This window comes from Nothobranchius furzeri, chromosome 18 (assembly GCF_043380555.1).
Source record: "Nothobranchius furzeri strain GRZ-AD chromosome 18, NfurGRZ-RIMD1, whole genome shotgun sequence".
Taxonomy (NCBI): domain Eukaryota; kingdom Metazoa; phylum Chordata; class Actinopteri; order Cyprinodontiformes; family Nothobranchiidae; genus Nothobranchius; species Nothobranchius furzeri.
Window position 1 is genome coordinate 17,392,366 of NC_091758.1, and position 22,568 is coordinate 17,414,933.

Here is a 22,568-nt window from a genome sequence, read left to right on the forward strand (position 1 = left end):
TTCCCCTGCAGGTGTGTGACACACTCTCAGACTGCAGGAAGCACCTGACCTGGGTGGTGGCAGTGCTGCAGGAGGTGGCTGCAGCCGGAGCTCAGATGATGTCTCCACTCGGCGAGCAGGAGGGACTGTCGGCAGTCAAGCTGGAGGACGTAGCTTTCAAGGCTGGAGAACAAGTAGGCACACAGATGGTTGTGTTTGTCTGCAACCAAACAAATCAAAACAAAACAGAAATAGGTCACTTCTCTTTTCATGTGTGTGTGAATAACCACAGGGTTTCTCTGATGATGAGGTGTGTTTCTCTCACAGATTTATGGATCTCAGGGTGCCAACCCCTACGAGTGTCTGAGACAGTCCTGTAGCATCGTCATAGCAACCATGAATAAGATGGCAACTGCCATGCAGGAGGGAGAGTATGATTCAGAGAGGCCCCAAAGCAAGGTGACTCGGTGTGAAGACCTGTCACGTGGGTTTTATGAACGCAGAGTAACGTTTTCCCATCACACAGAACCCCCCACCAGTGGACGTGCGGGCAGCGGCTCTTCGAGCAGAGATCACGGATGCAGAAGGTCTCGGCCTGAAGCTGGAGGACAGAGAGACAGTCATCAAAGAGCTGAAGAAGTCTCTGAAGATAAAGGTAGCAAAATGCTAATTGGCTTCCATAAAGAACTGAGTTCCCAACCTCCAGAGTCTGAATGAAGTTCAGAAGTTCCTCTGAGCTGCACGACTCTTGTTTGTGTGATTGTTATTAACTTTTTAGGGAGAGGAGCTGAGTGAGGCAAACGTCCGTCTCAGTCTGCTGGAAAAGAAGCTGGACAGCTCGTCCAAAGATGCAGACGAGCGCGTTGAGAAGATTCAGACTCGTCTGGACGAAGCTCAGACTCTGCTGAAGAAGAAAGAGAAGTGAGGAAGAGCTCAGTCTGTGGGAATGTTGAGATACAGATCTACAGCTGTGTGACTATATCCTCCTCTCTGCAGGGACTTTGAGGAGACAATGGACGCGCTGCAGGCGGATATCGACCAACTGGAGTCAGAGAAGACTGAACTGAAACAGAGAATCAACAGCCAGTCAAAGATGACCATCGACGGGGTGAGAGGAAGTGGATCATCGGGAATCGCTTCCATCGTCACGGGAATAGCAGGAGGTACATGTTACACACACACACACATGCACACAGCATTGCATTCACATAAACACACACACACACACATACGAGCACATGCACGCACGCACACACGCAAGAATACACACACCTTCTGGTAACAAGTGATTTACATATTTTCTCATCTTCAAATTTACAAACTTCAGAGGAACAAAGAGGTATCCGTCTGGTTTGGTTCTGTTGTGGTTCTGCATGGTTCTGATTGTGCATGAGGCCGTGTCATGTGCATGTTTACCCAGGGTGTCTGCAGGACTCTCACAGCTTTTAAATGTTTCTACTTTCCTGCTTCACTCATGGATCAGGGTCTACTCTGGATATGAATGAAGTTTGATCCTGCAGAAACTCTGTTGACATCCCGGAGAATGAATCAGTTTAGTTTTTGTATCATTTAAGATATTAAATCTGATTTAAATGACATTTTAATATTTAGTGAATCTGCTGCTATAAGAAAAGTCAACAGCTCACTTTGACAGAACCGTAAATCAGATGTGAACAGCAGCAGTTCGATTTAGTGTCAGGTGTTTTACCTGGTCCACCTGTCTCACCTGCAGCCAACATGGTACCTGGAGTCGGTACCGGATCAGGAGTTCAGGTGATCGACTCTCCCCTGCTGACTCAGCAGATTGAAGCTCAGAGACTCTGCATCAAACACCTGAAGAATGAAAACAACCGACTGAAGGTGAGGGCAGGTGACTCCCACCTGGCTGAAGAACATGTTCTACCTGCTCTGATGCGGTTCATCCTGACAGGCTGAGAAGATGCGCGCTCAGCTGGCCGCTCTGCCACCCCTCCCTTTGACTAAACTACCCTCCAAGGATAAACGACCTGAAGTGCTCTCCAGCGCCCTCTACCGCAAGACCGACCAGCTCCTGGAAACTCTGTTGCAGATGAGCGCAAACACCAAGGTGGTGGACGTCACGGGAAAATGTCCAGGTGAGTGGTGGAACAACGGGAAACTGCGTTTTCCAGCTAGTCTCTTGTTCTTGCATCACATTCTTGTGATTTTAAAATTTTTATTTTATTTCTAACATTGATGTCTCTTGCAGTAACTCCTGGGGCTCAGCTGCTGGAACAAACAGCTCGACTTCAGTCCCTGAGAGAGACTCTGGACAGGCTGAAGGTAGAAACTCTCAGACACCGCAGCTGTTAAACACCTCGGTGGTTCATCTATCAGCCTGTTTTACTTTGTTTCCATCAGGACGAGGTAGCAGAGCATGTGGTCAACCTGCAGCCTGGAGCTCGAGTCTCGTCTGACTTTGCAACGTTTCCTTCAGCCTCGTTTGTTAAGGTGGGAGTTCTGCTGAAGGTCTGGCTTCCTCTAGTGAACATCTGTAATGTGGAAATGATTTGTCACTGTAAAAGACAAGCGTTAAACTTGTCTTCCCCACCACACACACACACACACACACACACACACACACACAGAGGTCCAAAATGTCATCATTTCAATCCACTTTATTAAGTCCAGAATGTCCTTAGTTCTTCATGTCAGAGCCAACAAGCTTTCTGAAACCTTCGTCAGAGTTTCTGGGCCGTACTGATGTGACAGCTTCACTTAGTTCCATCCCAAAGGTTCTGGACTAGATCTGGTGACTATGGAGGCTGGTGTCCAGTGAACTCATGGTCATGTTCTAGAAACCAGTTAGAGAAGATCTGACCTTTGTGACATTGTGCATGATCCTGCTGGAAGCATGCAGCCATCAGAAGTTTGGTCCACGTGGTCATAAAAGGACGGACATGGTCAGCAACAGATAGGCTGTGGTGTTTAAGCCAGGATCAGGTGGTGCTGAGGGTTCCAAAGTGGGACAAGAACATTCAACCACCACTATTACAGCTCTAGTACCAGGCTGAAGTGTTGGCACAAGGCAGGATGGATTCATATTCCTTTTTTGGTTCTTTTTTAAACACAGATAAGGTTTGTCTTTACCTTTGCATCCTCAGAGCTGACGCTGACACGGGCAACATAAAGTTCACTTATGAGACAGAAACAGAAGGCAGTATAGCATTTATGGATATGAAAATCACCAGGCAGACCGACGGGACCCTAAACATAAACACATACAGGAAACCAACACACACAGACAATATTTATTATGGACATCAGAACATCCCACCATACTCAAAATGTCAGTAATCAGAACATTATATCACCGAGCAAACATGATAACAGAAGAAAGGGACCGTAAACAAGAGGACAAACACATACAACACGCTTTAAAGACCTGCGGATACCCGACATGGGCAATAAACAAAGGAAAACAACAAACAAAAACAGAAAGAAAAAACAACCAAAGCAAAGAACCAGTAACCCAGAAAGACAAGAACCAAAACCAGTGATAACCCTACCATACATCAGAGGCATAACAGAAAAAATAAGAGCAACAATGAAAAAACACAACATAAACACACCAACAAAACCATACACAACAGTTAGAAACAGACTAGTACACCCAAAAGACAAGATACCAGCTGGACTTAAATGTGGAGTCATTTACGAAATCCCATGCAAACTTTGCAATAAAACATAGATAGGAGAAACCGGACGCCAACTCAACACACGAACAATAGAACATAGAAAGGAGTGCGAGAAAGAAACGAGTCGAAGACACACAAGAGCAGCAAAACAAGAAGCAGAAAGCACAATAAAGAAGTCAGCCGTAACGGATCACTGCACAAGAGAAAACCATATAATGGACTGGGACAACACAAGGATCATAAACACCGAACAACAAAAATACAAAAGATGGATAAAAGAAGCAATCGAGATAAGGAGACGTGGATGTGGGACCATGAACAGGGACGATGGAGTTTACACGTTGGATCGTGCATGGGACTGCTTCATCGGAGAAGGGAGAGCGGGCAGCAGAGGGCGACAACATCCTCTGCTGCCCGCGGATAAACGAAGTAGGAAGTGACGCCACCATCAGCTTCAGCCTGAGGAAGTCTGCAGCCGCAAACGAAACGTCAGCAAGGTAAAGAAAAAACCTTATCTGTGTTTAAAAAAGAACCAAAAATGGAATTTGAAGACAAACACAGCGAGAACGTACAAAAGATGTTTAAGGATGGATTCATGCTTTCATGTCGGTGACACTATATTCTGACCTGACCATCTGAATGTTGCAGCTGAAGCCTCTTGATGTGGAGGAGCAGCGGGTCTACTCCGAGCCCCTCTCGGATGACCGAGCATCTCACCCTATCTCTAAGGGAAAGCTCAGCCACCCTGCAGAGAAAACTCACTTCGGCCGCTTATATCCGCCATCTCCTTCCTTCAGTCACTACCCAAAGCTCATGACCAAAGGTTTCAGACCATTCATCATAAATCCCAGAGATGGTTGTGTGTTCAAATCCCAGTAGATCAGCTGACTACCCCACATTCAAAGTCCCTTCAATTTCCTTTCTTCTCCGCTCTGACCCAGTTTGAACTCCAGCAGTTTGTCTGGATGAGTGAGTGCTGCCGTGTGATTGGCTGATTTGTGTTAACAAGCACTGAAACAGGTCTACCCAATAGTGACCAGTAAAGGAAAACTGTATCCTAGTACAGTTTTATTTTTGACTAATCAAACAGCATGAAGGATTCGTCTTTGTGTTTGTGTGTTCAGGCAAACGAGGAGAAGCATGTCGACACGGTGCTGGTGGGACGGGTCATGCTGCCGTGTCCCCGCGGCCAGGAGCAGGTCCACCGTCTCCTTCTGTCTCAGACTCAGCTTCAGAGAATTCACAGTCTGCTGCAGACCTAAACTTCAGCTGAGTTGCCGTCCACCCTACAGCAGCAGAGACACCCCCACCCTCCACCTTCAGGTCTAAATAAATCACACTAGGATGTACTTAATGTCTCCTGGGATTACAAACTCCATACCAGTAATTTAACCTGGACTGGACTCTGATTCATGCTGGTTTTACACGCTAGCTTCCCATAATGTCTGATCCTTCTCAGATTTAAGCTTCTTCCTGTAAGTGTGGAGATAAGTTTGGGCCTGACCGACATCCAGGTAGATTCACTATAAATTAGGATTTTATCAGCTAATGTTTTTGTTTCTAAATCAGGAAACAGCTTTTCTGTGGAAGCGTTGCATAAATCTCACAACTGCAGTGGCTTAATGGCATTTCTTTACCATTCAGATGCTTTCTTCTAAATTAGATCATTTTCCCAGTGTTGGGATTAATGTGGAAATGTTCAGAAATAAATAACTAAATTAGAAAAAAAGTCAAAAATAGGCCAGTTTTTAAAAATCCAGAACTGAACTGTATTTGTTTTTATTGTAACTGAGGGTTCTGCTTGTTTTACTGAGTAGGGCCTTTACTGCAGGACTTCCTTTAGCCTTTCACAATAAGAGTCTCAAATACACACATATACCTTAAATACGCTCATTTAGTTTTTTATTCCCTTTTCTGACTCAAACGAGCGTTTCTCCCGTGTGGCCCTGATTAGTCTGTAAAATTCCACCTTAAAGGCATGACTTGATCAAAGCTGTACTTCAGACAAAAACCTGCTGTAAACTGGAGTGGATAGAGATAGACGTGAATACTAGCGGACTGCTGCATACATTACCCCCCCGACCCCACTGCTGGTTCTTTTTAACTGGATTCGCTCAAAGGAAGATGATGTTTGATTTACTCCCTTTGTTCAGATGTTTGATCTTTGAACCCTAAGAGGTCATGTGACCTGGTCCGGTTTAGTAAAAATTGTCAGATCCACTAGTTTAATCACAAGCTGCAGATCCTTACTACGTGTCTAAGTGAAGTTCTGCTCAGATTCTGATGGACCCGGTCCCAGCCTTAGATTTGTCTCCTGCCTTCGTCTGGATCCAGCTCAACATCACAACTAAAATGTTTTTGCCAAAGACGTTTTGTTTCTCTTCACCGCACGGCCCTTTAGTTTGTTTTATTTTAACGTTTGCACAAATCTGTCATGAACTTGAATCTTTATTTATTCATTTATGAGCATAGTGCATTAACTATTATATAAAAGGAGGGAACGCTGACAAATGTTGTGTATTTATTGTGCTATCTTGTTGAACTACCTGCTGTTGCACAACCAGTAACTGAGAATAAACCATTAAAACCAGGTTCTCTGTTTTTCTTCACTGTCTGCAAATAAAGCAACAGATTCAGCAAAAAATAAATAAATCAATAAATTATAACTTTCAAACATGAAAAAATGTAGAAATGGTTTTATTTTAACATTTAAAATATGAAAAATGTCTATAGCTAAAATCGTATCATTTTAAACAATTTTCCAAATGTCAGAGTTACAAAAACCCATTTTTGGTCAGAATGTGCCTGATGTTTATTAAAAATCCCTCTGATGTCAGTGCCACGCTTCTCTCCGCCCCAGGACCCGGTTGGTGATCCTCTGAGACACAAAGACAAACCAGGTGTTAGGAAGGCCTCTGGAGCAGCTGGAGAACAACCGAACCCATGCTGGTACCTTGTTGTAGAGGCGTGCGTTCAGCCTGTAGACCTGATACTCTGCTCTCCTTCTCTCCTCCTCTCGCCTCCGCTGAACCTCGGGCAGATTCTCGTACATCCTGAAGCCGCGGAAACACATGAATGTTTGAAAACAAACAGTCTGAACCGTAGCAGGAATAAATAGTGAAGATGAGAGGGAAGCGGATGAAGAAGAGGCGTTAGAATCGTTCCTCTGACTGATTTTATGTTTAAATGAGGAACTTCTGGTCCTTTTCAGCCTCTTTTAGTTGTGGAGCTCCTCAAGGACTCCTCTTGAGACCAGTCTCACTCTCACTGTTCATGCCTCCCGTGGGTCATAGCTTCCACAAATAAAATGTCTCCACTGTTACACAAAGACGTGTGCCTGCATGACCTGTTGAACCCATATTTAAATGTTTCAGAGAGCTGAAGGTCTGGGTGGGTCTGAGCTATCCTCAGGAGGGACAGCAGGTTATGGATAGATATATAACAGAGATATTGAGCCTAAATACCTAAAACTTGATAAAGACACTAACTCAGAGGTAAAGAGTTGTTTTACTAATCAAAGCTCAAATTCATGTTTTTATTCTCTCCAGTGACATGAAAAGGGACTGTTGCTGCTTACTGTTTGGACCTCTGGATCATCTCCCTCCTGGGAACGGCCCTCAGCAGCAGACCAGTGCCTTTGCAGAGAAAAACAGACATTAGCAGCTGTTTATGACACAAACCCAGCAACTAAAGGGTTTAGGAGCCTGTGGTTCTGAGGGTCTCTGGTACCTGCAGGTTTGGGAAGCTTCACTGGACCTCCTCGCTGGTTGAACACCAGGTTTGTGTCTCTGCTGAGGACGGCATGCAGCTTCCTCTCCTCCGCCCGCAGAGCTAGACGTCTCAGCCTCTGTCTGGACCGGGAGATAAACCCTGGACAACGCATCTCTAGAGCCTCCTGCGGGATGGACGAACATCACGTTAGCCCCCGACCTGCTTGGGTTCCGTTTCTGACAGATTTTGTGATTAAGAAAAAGCTAAAACGTAATCCCATTGTCCACATAAAACAGAATTACTTTTGTTTTATATACGTTTTGAGGATTAAAACCACCTGCAGAGAGACACGGGTCAGACCGGAGGACATTGTCCTAGTTTTAGGATCTGGATCAGGTTCTCCAGAACATGACTGATTGTCCTCATAGATCTGTCTGAGTGGCTCCTTCCAGAGTCTGAGTGTGCGGTAGGGCTCAAACCAAGCAGTGCTCAGCCTCCCAGCAGTAGACCCCTCAGGCCGGTTCTCCTTCTTTGTCTCTGATTTTAGACTCTCAGCAGAGATGAACCACGAAACCCCTGATGAAAAAATAAAAACTCCAAGATTTGTTTTTTCTCTACAAAAATGCCCAAAACTGCTGAAACCAAAGCAGAAGAGTAAGCACACCTTTAGGAACAGGTTTGATCTTCTTGTGAGGTTTAGGACTTTTCTGCCTTCTTCTTCCTCTCACTGCCAGAGATGGAGAGGAGGAGATCTGACCCAAAGCTCTGGTTTCACCTGGAGATGGGAATGTAGTTCCAACATCTCTGGTGTGTCGTCGAGTCCCGTTCTTCACAATCTCCAGGTCTCCTGAAGGAGGAGGAGTTCATTTAGAAATCATCAGACCTCCACAGACACACGTTTTCCTCGTTCTTCACATCCTGGTGTAACACTAGAGCTGCATGATGATCCATTCCCATCATGAAGTTAAACTCCAAGATTTGAAAAAAGAAACAAAACCATGAAAACTGAACTATCCTCAATAAGATCTTCAGACATTTACGTTGGGCTCAGAAACAAATGGAGTTCAGTGTAAACAGGAGTAAGGAAGCACCCACCTGCTTGGACACTTTTGTTGGCCAGTTTCACCGTCCGTTTAGCTGTCAGAGCCGTGGAGGGACCGTGGTGCGACGGGAACCAGCTGGATGATGATCCAGAATCAGGAGCAACCTGAAGAGATCAGATTCATCCATATTTTCAGGACAAACTTGTCCTGGGTGGGGATGAGGACAGAAACCTGCAGGTGTACGTACCGATCCCTCAGAGCGGGTGGGTTCTGATGGGGTCAGGTCATGAGGAGGGTTGGTGAGGTTTCCTCTCCTCTGCCTGCTGATGGAGCAGTAGAGCTTCCTGAGGCTAGAGCTGCTTTTCAGCTGTTGCACCCTGTGAGCACCGAAGGCCCGGACCAGTCGCGTTGTGTCCACGGTGGACACGGAGCTGGATACTGTGGATGAGGTCCCCTCCCTGTCGACTGGTGAGAGACGGTGGCTCTGGGAGGAGCTGTGTGAGAAAGGGGCGTGGCCAGCTTCCTGCTCAGGTTGAAGAGTCGCCTCCACCTGCAGCCCAACGTCTCTTCTGACTGTGGCTCTCCTCCTCTGGGTCCTACTGAGCTGCTCCTCTGGATCTGGATCCCTTCTCTCCTGTACTCCAGGATCATCGGCCTCCATGTGATGAAGGAGATGAGACAGGTGCTCCAGCAGCAAAGCCTCTCTGTCTCTGGTAGGGCGGGACGACTCCATGGTCCACTTCCACATCTGGTCCATGGTTCTGCTGCTCTGCTGGGGTTCCAGGTGTCTCTTCTGAGGGACAAAGGTTGGGATGGTTTCCCTGTAGGCTGGATGAACTCCACCAGGATCAGTTTGCTTGTAGGGGAGGAACTGGACTGGGCTGGTACCCTGGTCCCTTGAGAGAGAGACCTTTTGATGGATCGTTGAGGGTGACCTGGTAGCAGATGCCTGAAAAGATGATGTTGGAGCTCGACTCACAGCTGGAAGGCTGCCATCTGCTGCACGAAACAGAGAGAAGGTTTTACCATTCCTGAGTCACATTTACAACAACTGGTGTCAAACGTTATTCAACCACCCAGCAGTGATCAGCTGATCCATGTTATGATCTGGTATGATCTCATGGAACATACTAAATGTTTCGTGAGAAATGTTTCACCAGCTGTTCTGGGAGTTCAGAAGCCAGGTCCTGGACCTGTGCTGCTGTTTGTCCCTGATGAGAGGTTATAGCTGCTGTCCTGTCCTAAAGGTGAAAGGACCAGACAACAGGGGCATGTTTCAGTACCCAGACAGCAGTGTTGTAGGATAATGGGTAGTATTCAAATATCACTGGCTTCGAAACACCAAACCATAAATGATCCAGCTGTTTCCTCCACACTCAGCTCCATCTCATGGAGGGCATGTATGTTTGATTTGTCTGACCACAGAACAGCTGTCTAGACAGTGGATCAGATTTATTTATGGTTATATATGGTTATAGTTTCGGTGTCTGAATGAACCAAATCATGTCAGATTCTACCGATCTGTTCTGTGGGGTACCCCAAGGCTCTGTTTTGGGTCCACTCTTGTTTCTACTGTATACTCCAGCTCTTGGACAGATACTTGATTCTTTTTATAATGTCTCTTATCACCTACAGGGAGTGCAGAATTATTAGGCAAGTTGTATTTTTGAGGAATAATTTTATTATTGAACAACAACCATGTTCTCAACGAACCCAAAAAACTCATTAATATCAAAGCTGAATGTTTTTGGAAGTAGTTTTTAGTTTGTTTGTAGTTTTAGCTATTTTAGGGGGATATCTGTGCGTGCAGGTGACTATTACTGTGCATAATTATTAGGCAACTTAACAAAAAACAAATATATACCCATTTCAATTATTTAGTTTTACCAGTGAAACCAATATAACATCTCCACATTCCCAAATATACATTTCTGACATTCAAAAACAAATCAGCGACCAATATAGCCACCTTTCTTTGCAAGGACACTCAAAAGCCTGCCATCCATGGATTCTGTCAGTGTTTTGATCTGTTCACCTTCAACATTGCGTGCAGCAGCAACCACAGCCTCCCAGACACTGTTCAGAGAGGTGTACTGTTTTCCCTCTTTGTAAATCCCACATTTGATGATGGACCACAGGTTCTCAATGGGGTTCAGATCAGGTGAACAAGGAGGCCATGTCATTAGTTTTTCTTCTTTTATACCCTTACTTGCCAGCCACGCTGTGGAGTACTTGGACGCGAGTCACTTAATTAAGCTCTTAAAACATACAAGGCCATGTTTCATCAGAGTTCATTCATTGTCTCAGTTGATATCACTTTGAACCACCATTTAAAATCATTTGTCTTGCATCATCATTAGTAGTAGAAATATAGTAATATGTTGATTTTTATAAACTATATTTTTGTCTCTGTGTCAAATTATTATAAAGTGTTGTTTCCCTGGAGATACCCAACTTACCCAGTTTTATCATCATTTGAATATTAAAGGTTCAATTAAATTGATAATCCATAATTTTATGGAATATTACATTTAATTGAATACCTTTATATTTTATTGAAAATATATTAAAAGTAACCACTTACAGAACATTAGTGTTTTCTGAATGAATTTTAGTTTGATTAAACAAACTGTTTGTCATGATCCCACAAGGCCCTTTGTTTCATGCTGAAGGTGTGTGTGTGTTCAGCTCACCCGTGTGCTCTGAACCTGCCATCTGGAGCCGTTTGCTGTAGATCCCCTCTGGGTGTCTGAATGAGACTCCGCGGTCCAACCCCGGGTCCTGCTTTCCCAGGACTTGGCTGCTGAAGTGTGGAGGCACGGCGTCGTCCGAGCCTGGCTCAAAGGGAACACTGGTTAGTTAGTTCCCTCAAACCCACAATAAAACATGTTTACCCTGTAATGAATAGAAGATCTTGAATTCTCTCTCTCTCTCCACACACACACACGGAGCCCTGCTCTGCCTTTGTTTAACTCTGCCCCTGAACATGAATAATTAATGTGCTGCATGGTGTGTGTTACCAGACAGCTGCTGCTGCACTGAGGGACAGACGAGACCCTCCTCACAGCCTGAAGGAGCAGATTCGTTCTCCCTGAAATTCCCTCTTTTCTGCTTTAGAAGAACATTTATGACTAACTGCATCCTGAATATTAAATGTCTTTTTTTTTTAAAGCAGCAAAAGGAAAAAATAAAACCGAAGGAAAAATGTAACTTGTTTCCTGTCAAAGACCTTAAGGTATTTAACATGAACACAAACAGGATTCATTCTAATAACCCAGGTGTGGTTTAGCAGAGCCGGAGACAAACACACCTGTGTGTGTGCTCTCCATGGTGGTGTCTGCTGAGGAGACATCAGCTTCTGTCTGGGGGACGTAGAAGAGCTCGTCACTACCACGAGGTTTGTACGGCAACAGGACCGGAGCTGTGGAAGGAACACGATGAAACTGTAATAATTCATCTCCTGGTTACACCCCCCCCCCCCCCCCCCCCCAACACACACACACACCACCCCCACCCCCATAGGGTGTGAGGGAGCAAAGCCCACCTGCTGCTTCAGCAGAGACGGTTCTGGGTACCACCTCAGCTCTGAGCTGTGGTGGAAAGGACAGAGTGGATTTTTCCTGAGAAACCTGTTCATACAGGGCTGGGGTGTCCCGTCCCACAGGTTGCCTGCTGTTGGACTGCTCTGGAAGACGGGACAAACCAACAGCAGAGGCAAACTCTCTGGGGAAGGAGAAGTCTTGGCGAGGCAATCCTGAGACAGTGTCAGGGTGAGTAGAGAGGACAGGAGATACAGAGAGGTGATCCGGTGGTTTAGGGGATGGACTGAGATGGACATGTGAGACATTGCCTGTCCTTGCAGTGGATGAAACAGAGGATGGACCTGTATGACCAGAGCCAGTGAGGTGAGAGAGTGCCTTCAGATGGCTGAAACGCTGCATATCCTGTGAGGGTTCAAGAGATGTCTCAGGCTGTCCTCCCATAGTGTCCCACCTCTTCCGATTCCGTGAAGCTGGCTGAGCAGTCACACGGTGGTCTCCTTGACGGACACTGCTACGCTCTCCAAACACAGGTGATGGTTCTCTGCTTGCTGTTTGTGCTGAGCCCACTTCCTGCTGGTTCGGATCTGCTGCAAGCAGTTTGGCTCCAGTGGGACTGCCTGGTTCTGTGAGGAGCTCCATCAGGCCCAGCGGGGGTGTGGCTGGGCTGAGAGGAGGAGAGGGGGGGTGCCTGTGGGTGGATACTGTGATGGATGCAGACGGGACAGACGGGAGGGTTACTCCTTCTCTGGCAGCAATCTCACGCACTCGGGCCTCCAAGTGGCTGTGGGCAGGGCTCTGTGGCTGTGTGAGGGCTGCTGGCTGCTCCAGGTGGTTGTCTGAATCAGAGGAACACATTTCTGCAGAATGGTTGTTCTCCTTATGGACCCTGTGGCTCGATGAACTGCTCTCTGTATCTGTGCTCTCTTGGCTCTAGAAAACATAACACACATTGTTGTCAAAAGACCTGCAAAGATCATTCATTGAACGCAAAGACACTGCAAACATTTAACTCGTTTATCTAGACAGCTGCACCCGCACCAGACCCGTCACACTCTGCAGTTACCTTCAGCACCAGACCTACACTGTCCAGAGAGGGAAGGCTGGTGTCAGAACGACAAAAGAGATACTTTAAATTCTCAATCAGCATAAGGAGAACACGTGTGACATCACAAATGTAAACAATAACAAAAACAATGTTTGGAGGCTGTGTTTTACCTCAGTGGGATTCCTTAACAGCTCTTTCTTGATGTCTTCGATGCAGCGTCGATCTTTTATGTCCAACTCCAGAGGTTCACACAGCTGGAGCCGCTCTGAAACATTTGGTACATCTCAGATTCTCACTGAACAAGTTGTTCAACAACAGCGGTCTGTACAAGCTGTGGTAAATAAAAACAGGTTTACTTTTGGGCCTCCTCTCCTCCTGGTCAGCGGCGCTGGGTGTAGAGGACATCACGGAGTCTGGAGATTCAGTCTGCAGTAATTTAGCTACTCTAACGGCCAGCGAGCTCTCACTGCTCCCATCGCTCATCGCTTCCTGATTGTTGTCATGGGCGACAGATGAGGAGGAGTGGTTTTGTGCAGGTGTAGGTGTTTCCCCCACCTCTGGGTAAAGCTGTTGCATGCTCGCAGCTGGTGAAGGCATGGTGACTTGCTGCTGTGGGTGGAGTTTATCAGCAGGTGCTGCACTGCAGCCCTCAGGCTCCGTCCGCCGGGCGGATATGGAGACACTCAGGGTCGTCCCTGGTCTGCTAACCGCCCTGTCAGGTGCCACGTTGGGCGTTACAGTGGCAGGAGATGAAACGGTGAGATTCTGAGAAGATGAATTATCAGGCTGCAAAGAGGTTTGCTTTGTTTTCTGTGAGATAAGCATGGAGTCTGATGAGGAGCGCGTTATGAGGTCTCCAGCGGTAGAGCTGAAAATGTCTTCATCAGAGCGAAGGCGGTGTGGAGCAGACCCAGTGATTACGATGTTCTCTGTTTGACTGAGGAGTCGACGAATCTCCGACTCCTTTAAGCTAACGAAGGACTTCTCAGCATCTTGAGTCATGCCTTGGCTGCTCTGAGAAGGAGAGTCAGGCTTCTTTTCTGCTACACCAGCCTTTGTGGTCAATGAGACGTCAGCCATGTTGGCGAGCTGGCTGACAGCCTGCTGCGTGGGAGGCTGGGAGCTGGGGGACACTCTGCCTTCACTCTGGGCAGCTTCTACACCTGATGGAAGAGACGTCCTCACTCCGACTTGCTGTGGGACAGGGACAGCTGGGCCTAGACTGTCCAGGCTAAAGGGAACGGAGATGCTGGAGTCTGCTGACAGAAGGCTGGACCTGGAGAACTCTCCTTTCTGGGGACTGTTTCCTGGAAACGCAACAGAGTATTTTAGCATAAACCTTTGAGTCTTAACATTCATTCACCTCTCAGGAAATGTCAGTAAATATTATGTGTGAAGGAACAGATGAGTTAGGTGCCCGCCCCGTAACTGGAGGGTTGCTAGTTCATACCCTGCTCAGTCTCTTACAGTTGTTGTGCCCTTGGGCAAGACGCCCCACCCACCTTAGCTGCTGGTGGTGGCTGTCACTGCACCTCAGAGCAGTTGCTGCTACAATGTAGCTCATCGCCACCAGAGTGTGAATGACTGCTGTGTTGTGAAACATCCTGGGGGGTTTCTAGGACTCTGGAAGGTGCTTTTGTAAAACTCAACATTTACTATATATATTAAAAAACACAATAATTGAGTGTAAAGCTGCTTCCGGGAGGAGCTTCATCAATTTCTGCCACATTTGTTATAAATAACTAGTTTTTTCTGCCTTCCTACTAAAGAGTACACTAATTACAGCTCTTCTAATGTCAGCAGCCACTATACAGCCAAAGTACTGGGACACTTCAAGTTCAGGTCTGGTGGAGGAACCTGATAGTCCTGACCTCAACCAGAGGTGCCAGGCCTGTTCCTCCAGCACCAGTTAGCCTCTCACACACGCACGCACACACACACACACTCCTGAATCTCATGGAAAGACTTTCCAACTGTGTGGAAGCTGTTCCAGCTGCAAACAGCGAGCCAACTCATATTAAAGATCAAGTGCATACAAAGGCAGATGTCTCACTACTTTTGGTAACACAGAGCACTGGTCCAAACAAGGGAGGAACAAAAGAGAGTCAGGATCAGGGTTAGCTGTAGGTCAGTTTGGATCTGAACTCCACCTACCAACTAAAGTCCCACAAGAAGAGAGTGGATGGGATGAGCTCTGGGCTACAGCTGCAGACTTGTCTGATGGTGGAGAGAAAAGGAAGAACAGAATTTTAACTCAACCTGTGTTACCAATGACTTCCTGTACAGATACCAAGTTTTCCCTTAGGCTGTTGACCGTTCTAGCTCAGTTACAGGTGAAGGTTAGTTTGAAGACTGATACCCTCAGAGGCCTGAGTGCCCTTTGAAGGGGTTCCGGTTGATCCTTTAATAGTGCAGAGATCAGTGGGAGAGAACTCGGGTTCTCTGGTTGGGTCTCTGGGTGCAAATGGAGTCAGGATGTTAGAAGGAGACTGGTCTACGCCGAGGATGTAGAGGTACAACTGCAGGAAACAGATATAGAACTCATCAGGAAATAAGTGTTGCTCTAAAAATATACATTCTGGCAAAAAATATTATTTTAAACGTTAAAGAAGATTTTTGTGTTTTTTAATCACCGGAATTCGTTCATCGATGTTGAGCTCTTGAGGCTTTGAAGGAGGTGGTGGGGTGGATTTTGAAGTCCAGTAGGGGGCGTAGTTATCGAGCTCCAGACTGACAACAGAGGATGTTCCAACAGAGGCTCCGACTTTTGTCCCACCGCAACTGTCTTGGGAGCTTGAACAGGTCAGAACTTGATCAGGTGACACGTCACTGAAGCGGCCGAGGCCCGTGAGGGATGATGGATGAACTGAGGTACCAGGAGACTGTGGAGCGTGGTCCCGATTGTGGCTCTGCTCCTCCTCCGGAGGCACATCTGGATGCTGATGTTTACAGACCGACGTGATGACTGTGCTGAGAGAGGAGTGGGACTGGGACCTGCCTAAAGGTGAGGCTATGGGTGGTGCTGCAGACCCCCCGCTGATCTTGTCACCGGGACCCCCACGGACTGCCTCCCCTCTTCTAGGAGAAGAGGAGCCAGAGAGGGCTAAGGAGCCATTCTGAGGGACATTTAGTTGGGCAGCACCTGTAGCAGAAAGCCTCAGTGAAGTACCAGCCTGCGGGGTGATGGTTCGATTCAAAGTGAGACCAGATCCTCCTGGGTCTGGGCTGCTGAAGCCTGAGACTGGAGTCGGTTTAGTCCTCCAAGCATCTACCTTCTGCCTGAAGTTGAGACTAGGGAGGGACTGGACTTCTGCAGAGGTCTGTACAGAACCATCTTTGGATTGACGGAGTTGATCTGGGAAACAAATGTCCATTTTGGAGACAGCTGGCTGTGGAGTGACTGACTGATACGTGGCGTTTTTATCAGATTTTATAGCTGAAAGTTGTCCTAACGTAGTCTTCATCTGAGCCATGAAGACCCCTGGAGTAGACTGAGACTGAGGAAGGAAACCCAGGTAGGACCCATCAATCTCGGTTTTGCTCTGCGACAACAAGAGTTCTTGTTCTCTGCGAACCCAGTCAGTAGCTGCTAAAAATGGAGCCATTCTCTGCACACTACCCAGACCCGCTTTACCCCTGGGCCTCCTTTCAGATTCTTCTTTAAGTAAAGATGCAGAAAACTGGCATGATTGCATCTCGGCCTTTTGTTTGTTTTTTGACTCAGCTTCTAAGTCGCCGAGTCTGTGCGCTTCTGCCAGCAGCTCTGTGTGCAACAACTCACTGCTGTCATCAGGTTGAGTGCTGCGGGAACCCATGGTGATGTTACGGACCTCTGAAGGTCTTGTCTGCTGCTGGTGGAGACTAGCTTCACCAGGCGGATGCTCTCTTGTAGCCAAGCTTTGGTCGGTAATAGCTTTACTGGTTTGAGTTCTTTTAGAGTCATCCATTAATGACCCGGTTCTCTTCTCAGAGCTCTGGGATGCAGATGAAATAGAACTACTGCTGCTGCTTTGCATGCCCACTTCTTTCTGTAGGAGGTCCAGGAGATGTTGTGCAGGAACATCATTATTCAAAAAAGAAATGTCATCTTGAAAAACATCTCTAAAGTTTTTATCTGTAACTTCAGTAAGTGTCTCTAACTCCCCCTCTTGGCGACCTGTACCTTCTCTCCATAGTCCTTGTCCAGTAGCAGTAGCTGCTTTTTGATGAGGGCGAGCCTTTTTTTCTTCTTTGTTTTTGATTCCTGGTGATAAAATGTGCTCAGATAAAGTGTTTGTTCCTTCTTCAGAGAGAATGGTTGCCTGGGCCAAAGGGTGCTGGGACAATAAGCTAGGCTCAGACCAGTGATTAGTCTGGTCCTGCAGGGGAACACAGAGCCTCTCCGATGCCACAGAAATGTCAGGGTACGCCCTAAAGCAAACCAGCAGATCGTCATGCTCCCATTAACGCTACAAAACTACCACTCTAGTGGCATGATGCTGAAATGACCTGTGTTTAAGAGGAAGCTATGTTATCTTACCTTAAAGGAGCAAATTCTGAATCACTCTGCTGGAAAAAAGAGGGTTCAGTGAAGCTGAGTTCCTCTCCAGAGGCTACGGGAAGCAAGGAGAGGGATGGAGACAGGTGGCTCTCCTGGAATTCTGATCAAACGAGAAGCTGAATGTTAACTGAGTGAACGGAACATAGAATAAAATGGACTAAATACCAATTCAAAGCTAGTTACTGACTCACTCAGCATGGCAGATTTAAATTCCCGCTCCATAAACAATATGTCCTTCCTGCTGTTTTGATTGATGTCTCAGACCACTCTGCTGGGAGGTTCTCCAGCCTCATGGACTCTTTCAGCATTACCCAGCATGTTTCTGGTCCCACGCACAGCAGGGGGCACACTCTAGACCTTGATTTTACCCTGGGATTAAATCCTGACAGTGTTTGTCCTGAAGACGTTTATATTTCAGACCACCATTGCATTTTCTTTAATTTGTTGGTTTCTGTGTCCCCACCTCCTGCTCGCCGCTTGGTTAGTTCTCGTTTTCTTAACAAGAGCACAGCTAGCAAATTTTCTGGTGCTTTCAATCCTTCTTTTCTGCAATATCAACCCTGATTCTCTAACTTCTCATTTTAACGAGCACTTCCTGCTCTGGAGTGGTTCTCTTCTTATCCGTCTAAGCCTTCTCAGTGGCCATCTCCAAGGTCATTTCAAGATCCTGGTTCTGGTCTATAGGGCCTTATATGGACAAGCACCATCATACATCGGTGAACTTCTCAGCCCCCCACCCCCCAACCCCCCGGCAGGTCCCTGAGGTCCAGTGATCAAAGCCTACTGGTTGTGCAGCACCAGGCTAAAGACCAAAGGTGACAGATCATTTGCTGCTGTGGCCCCCAGACTGGAACTCTCTCTCCCTGAGCCTGAGATCAGTGGACTCAGTGGTCTCCTTCAAAAAGCAGCTGAAAATGGCCTGTATTTTATATGGCACCTTCTAGAGTTCAAGAACCAGCCAAGGTGCTTAACAACACAATCAGTCATTCACCCATGCACACACTGGTGGTGATGAGCTACAATATAGCCACAGCTGCCCTGGGATGCTGACAGAAGCAAGGCTGCTGTACACATGTGCCACCAGTCCCTCCAACCACCACTAACTAAAACTCATCTGTTCAAGCCCATTAGCTTCTTCTCCTGCTGTTCTACACTTTCTTTATATTTTGGGCTTTCATGTTTTTTTTTCTAATTTACTTTAAATTTTTTAATCAGATTTTTTTGTTGTGCTTCTAAAGCGACCTGGATTTCTATACAAAAAACCTTCTTTGTCTTCTAAAGGGTACAAATGATTCATATACAGTTTTGTCGCTTGTGTATGTTGTAGAAACTCCTGCTATTAACCTGATGTTTAAATGATTAATTGGTGTTAGAAATAGCTTATATGAAAAGCTAAAGCCCTCCCACATAATTTTAAATGTATTGAAAAATAATATGTTCACTGAAAAGAGATGCATCATTTAATCAAGACAGAAAGGTCAAAATCTGGCAAAACAAAAAGTGTTGTCGCCTATTCAGAAAATGATCAACTTTACAGCAAATCCAAAATATATCAGCAAATTAAGTAGTGGTGCTGTGAGATCCAAATTTAATATCTTGTATGACTTCCATGAGCTTGAAGGACAGCATCCATGCGGTTTGGCAATGATTCATAAATTTATTGATGAAGTCATCAGGAATAGCAAAGAAAACAGTCTTGGATGCCTCCCAGAGTTCATCAGTATTCTTTGGTCTTGTCTTCTATGCTTCCTCTTTCATCCTGCCCCACATATGCTCAATGATGTTCAAGGCTGGTCACTGGGCTGGCCAATCATGGAGCATCTTGATGTCCTTCGCCTTAAGGAACTTTGATGTGGAGATGGAAGTATGCGATGGAGCAGCATCCTGGTGCAGAATTTGGCCTTTTTTATGGTTGGGAATATAAGAAGTAGCTAAGATTTCTTGGTATTTGAGACTATTGATGTTGCCTTCCACTCTGCAGATCCCTCGCATACCCCCATACTGGATGTAACACCAGACCATGATTTTGCCTCCACCAAACTTCACTGTTTTCTGGGTAAATCTCGGCTCCAAGTGGGTTCCAGTAGGCCTCCTGCAATATTTGCGGCAACTGTGGTGTCGTTCAACAGAAGATTCATCTGAAAGATCCACCCTCTGCCACTTTTCCAGCGTCCATCCTTTTAGCAGGCTGTGGGACTTGGCAAATGCCACATGGTTTTTCAATTGTCTTTTGTTTAGTGCTGGCTTATGGGCACTGATTCGACCATGGAGGCCATTTCGAGACAGAATACGACAAACTTTTCTGGTTGACAGGGATTTCAGGTGACCAGGTCTCCTGGAGCTCTGCTGCAGTTGAAAATAGGCCTGTCTTTGATTTTCGAGCCAACAAACGGTCCTCTCGAGCAGTTGACTTGCAGGGTCTGCCTGACCTGGGCTTGTCAAAAACTTCTCCAGTCTCTTCAAATCTTTTCTTTATCCTCTGAACTTGACGCTGAGAGCCTGAGACACATTGAAGGTGTGTGCCACATCTGCGGTGGATTTGGTCTTCAGTCTCTTGATAATCAACACTTTAGTCCCAGGGTGAATCTTAGGCATGTTTGCAGAGGTCTAGTTGCAGTTGATGTGAAGGCCTAGTGTACTGGGGTTCTTTTTATACACTCCCGACGCCTAATTGATCCATTATTAGTCACCGGTGAAGCTCATATGACAAGGCGACAACACTTATGTCTTGGCAAAAATCGACTCAATGGGCTTTACCAAGCTGTAAATATTAGAACACTTTTGCATTGAAACATTATTACAAAAGCTGTTTGGATTAAAATGACCCATTTGTTGAAACCAAATCTGCATTAGAATTATTTTTAGCGGCACTTTAGGTCTACTTGTACACAAGCGACAAGACTTTTGTCAGGAACTGTATATTATACTGTTTAATGGTTTGATTTTCAATTATTTTGTTATACTACTCACTATACTTCACCATACTTACGTAGTTGCAGGCTTTCTTTCTGTGCCTGTTTACGGTCCCAATCATCAGTTTTAGGCCCGGACTGCTTCCAGACCTCGCTGCATCTGCTTGTTTCCTCAAAAGACTGACTCACATCATCATCTGCTGGCAAATGAGGAGATGCTGCCATCTTCTACAAGCAAAGACAAAAAGCTGAATATTAATATATTCCCTTCCTATTTCACTCTGCTGTGGAGTCTAATCTATTGGCTACTGGCTCCCAGATGTTTCAGCTTCTAACCCACAAGAACTGAGGTGAAGCTGAGAACAGTTACTGCTGGTTAAAGCAATTGCCAGTGACTCAAACAACACAAATACAAGCAGTAATTTTGTTCCATGTTTTATATTCTTATAATCACAATTTATTTAACATGCTGTTCCAACTGTGTGAAAAATAAATAGAATAAGCTGTCATTTTAAAAAAATCATTTTCTTTCTGGTATTCACCCAAAGAGACCAGCTTAGTGTTGAACAATCTGAAGTCTGAAGTAATTGCAAAAGAATGTCTAAAACATATGTTAATCTTTTGTAGACTATTACAGCATCTACACATCAAACCAATTCAGGCCAGATTAGGATTTGTGGCCTAATCAAAATTCTGCCAAATCCAGCTTTATATATGTCTACTGCCCTCTGGTGGATGGTCTACAGGAGTCAAGGTACAATTTTGTTACTTTATTATGTTTTTAGTTACATTGTTATATAATCACATAATTAAAAAAATAGATAATTGTACAATCTTCGTATAAACATTAGAACAATTGCTCCGTTTCAGAAACTAGACTGAATTATTATGATTTCATAGCCTGGAAAGCCATCCTATATATGTAATTAAAATCTTTTCTGCTGCAGATTTCTAAGCTAATTATTTCAGGCTAACCTTGACGCAATAAATCACACAAAAGTAAAAACAAACGGGGGAAACCATAAACAACAACGATCTACTCAGGATAGTTTACAATGAAATATCTTTTGTAGCTTTTTTATATATATGAGACCGCATTTTGAGCACTTGTGACCAGTATGTTGATAAAGCTTCAGTTAATCACTCTAAATCTACGTGAATCTTAACTATAAAAGTAACGAGTGATGCTAGCTGGAAGCAACAGGTTGGCTAACAAACTAAGTTTTCTTCATTTATTTACACTTCCGTCACCATCACTAAGTGAATGGCTTTTATTATTCCAAGTATCATTATGATAGAGGGAGTGAATATAGGCTCCTGCGTATTTAGCAGCAAAGATAGCCAAAGCTTGATCAACCGTTAGCGGAGCCTCCGCGGATGTATAAACTTCAGATAAAAAGGTACGCTAACTGTTTTTCAATCATAGCTTGAGTTGAAATTACAAGATTCACCCGTTGGTGTTCGATGTTATAAAAGACAGTCCGCCACAAAGAGCATTTCTTTCATGATCCTTCACTTTGTTTCCAAGGACCGTTGCCAGGAAGTGCAATTATAAAAACAGGAAGTTAGATATTTCTCGTAGAGCTTCTTCTTCTTCACGGGTTAATTGTTGTTGGCAAGTATCTAAAGGGGCTTACCGCCATCTAGCGATCTGGCGTGTGAACAGCACTTATAACTTACAGTTTACAGAAAATATGTTTAGCTAATTTTAACCTTTTGATGCATAATGGTCACTACAGTGGACAAGTACTCAAAATTGTTATCATTATTTTTTGCTATTAAGCACAGCTGTTGAAGACTTTACTGCATTTGAGGCCCTCCATTTGGACTTCAGTAAGTCAAGCTAACATATTTCATGTTCCGAATGCACGCTGTCTACTGAGGTGAACATGTAATAAATTATTTGTAAATTATTAAATCCATCCATCCATCCATCCATTGTCTGAACCTACTTGTCCATGTAGGGTTGCGGGGTAAGTTATTAAATGTTACAAAAAATATTTATTGAAATTTGTTTCATTCACATCAACATTTTACTCCTTGTGTTTTAGACAGAGCCACATGATTTCTGTTCGTGCTGCAGAAACAACAGCTACACCATTAATGACACGTGGAACTAATTTGTGTCACATTTTGAATT

The 22,568-nt window shown here is 45.2% G+C and overlaps 2 protein-coding genes across 16 annotated transcripts in view; one reads left to right on the forward strand and one right to left on the reverse strand.

The window, feature by feature from the left end:
- dctn1b (dynactin 1b) overlaps positions 1-5,480 on the forward strand; it is a 43,455-nt gene extending 37,975 nt beyond the window's left edge. For 11 of the 13 annotated variants that reach the window (XM_070547028.1, XM_070547022.1, XM_070547024.1 and 8 more), the window contains 11 exons: positions 12-173; positions 307-438; positions 506-634; positions 758-900; positions 976-1,142; positions 1,307-1,318; positions 1,712-1,839; positions 1,910-2,093; positions 2,207-2,280; positions 2,359-2,448; positions 4,760-5,480. In XM_070547028.1, coding sequence (XP_070403129.1) covers positions 12-173; positions 307-438; positions 506-634; positions 758-900; positions 976-1,142; positions 1,307-1,318; positions 1,712-1,839; positions 1,910-2,093; positions 2,207-2,280; positions 2,359-2,448; positions 4,760-4,897 — 1,359 coding nt within the window. In that variant the 3' untranslated portion in view covers positions 4,898-5,480. The remainder of the gene's footprint in view (positions 1-11; positions 174-306; positions 439-505; positions 635-757; positions 901-975; positions 1,143-1,306; positions 1,319-1,711; positions 1,840-1,909; positions 2,094-2,206; positions 2,281-2,358; positions 2,449-4,759) is intronic. The other 2 variants (XM_054741853.2, XM_054741855.2) reach the window with 1 other exon arrangement.
- Positions 5,481-6,302: 822 nt separating this feature from the next.
- On the reverse strand, positions 6,303-22,007 carry alms1 (ALMS1 centrosome and basal body associated protein). Of its 3 annotated transcripts, none has more exons than XM_015969360.3 (19): positions 21,880-22,007; positions 20,506-20,656; positions 17,496-17,616; positions 15,610-17,386; positions 15,336-15,495; positions 15,131-15,193; positions 13,333-14,283; positions 13,147-13,241; positions 11,934-12,861; positions 11,700-11,810; positions 11,083-11,223; positions 8,637-9,385; positions 8,442-8,553; positions 8,011-8,193; positions 7,684-7,922; positions 7,365-7,530; positions 7,213-7,270; positions 6,589-6,688; positions 6,303-6,513 (listed from the first exon to the last, which is right to left on the reverse strand). In XM_015969360.3, the coding sequence occupies exons 2-19, from the start codon at positions 20,651-20,653 to the stop codon at positions 6,469-6,471; spliced, it is 6,147 nt and encodes a 2,048-aa protein (XP_015824846.3). In that variant the 5' UTR covers positions 20,654-20,656; positions 21,880-22,007; the 3' UTR covers positions 6,303-6,468. The 3 variants fall into 3 exon arrangements, with proteins under 3 accessions (XP_015824846.3, XP_015824845.3, XP_015824847.3); XM_015969359.3 differs by having other exon boundaries at positions 8,637-9,388; XM_015969361.3 differs by lacking the exon at positions 15,131-15,193 and having other exon boundaries at positions 8,637-9,388.
- Between the last annotated feature and the right edge of the window lie 561 nt (positions 22,008-22,568).

Excerpts from the sequence above, each read along its gene's own strand:
- alms1 (XM_015969359.3), bottom strand. The coding sequence starts at position 20,653 with ATGGCAGCATCTCCTCATTTGCCAGCAGATGATGATGTGAGTCAGTCT. Across the intron at positions 13,242-13,332 it reads GGAGGAGAGGAGGCCCAAAA|AGCGGCTCCAGCTGTGTGAA; the intron begins GTAAACCTGTTT and ends CAAATGTTTCAG. Across the intron at positions 8,554-8,636 it reads CCACCCGCTCTGAGGGATCG|GTTGCTCCTGATTCTGGATC; the intron begins GTACGTACACCT and ends TGATCTCTTCAG.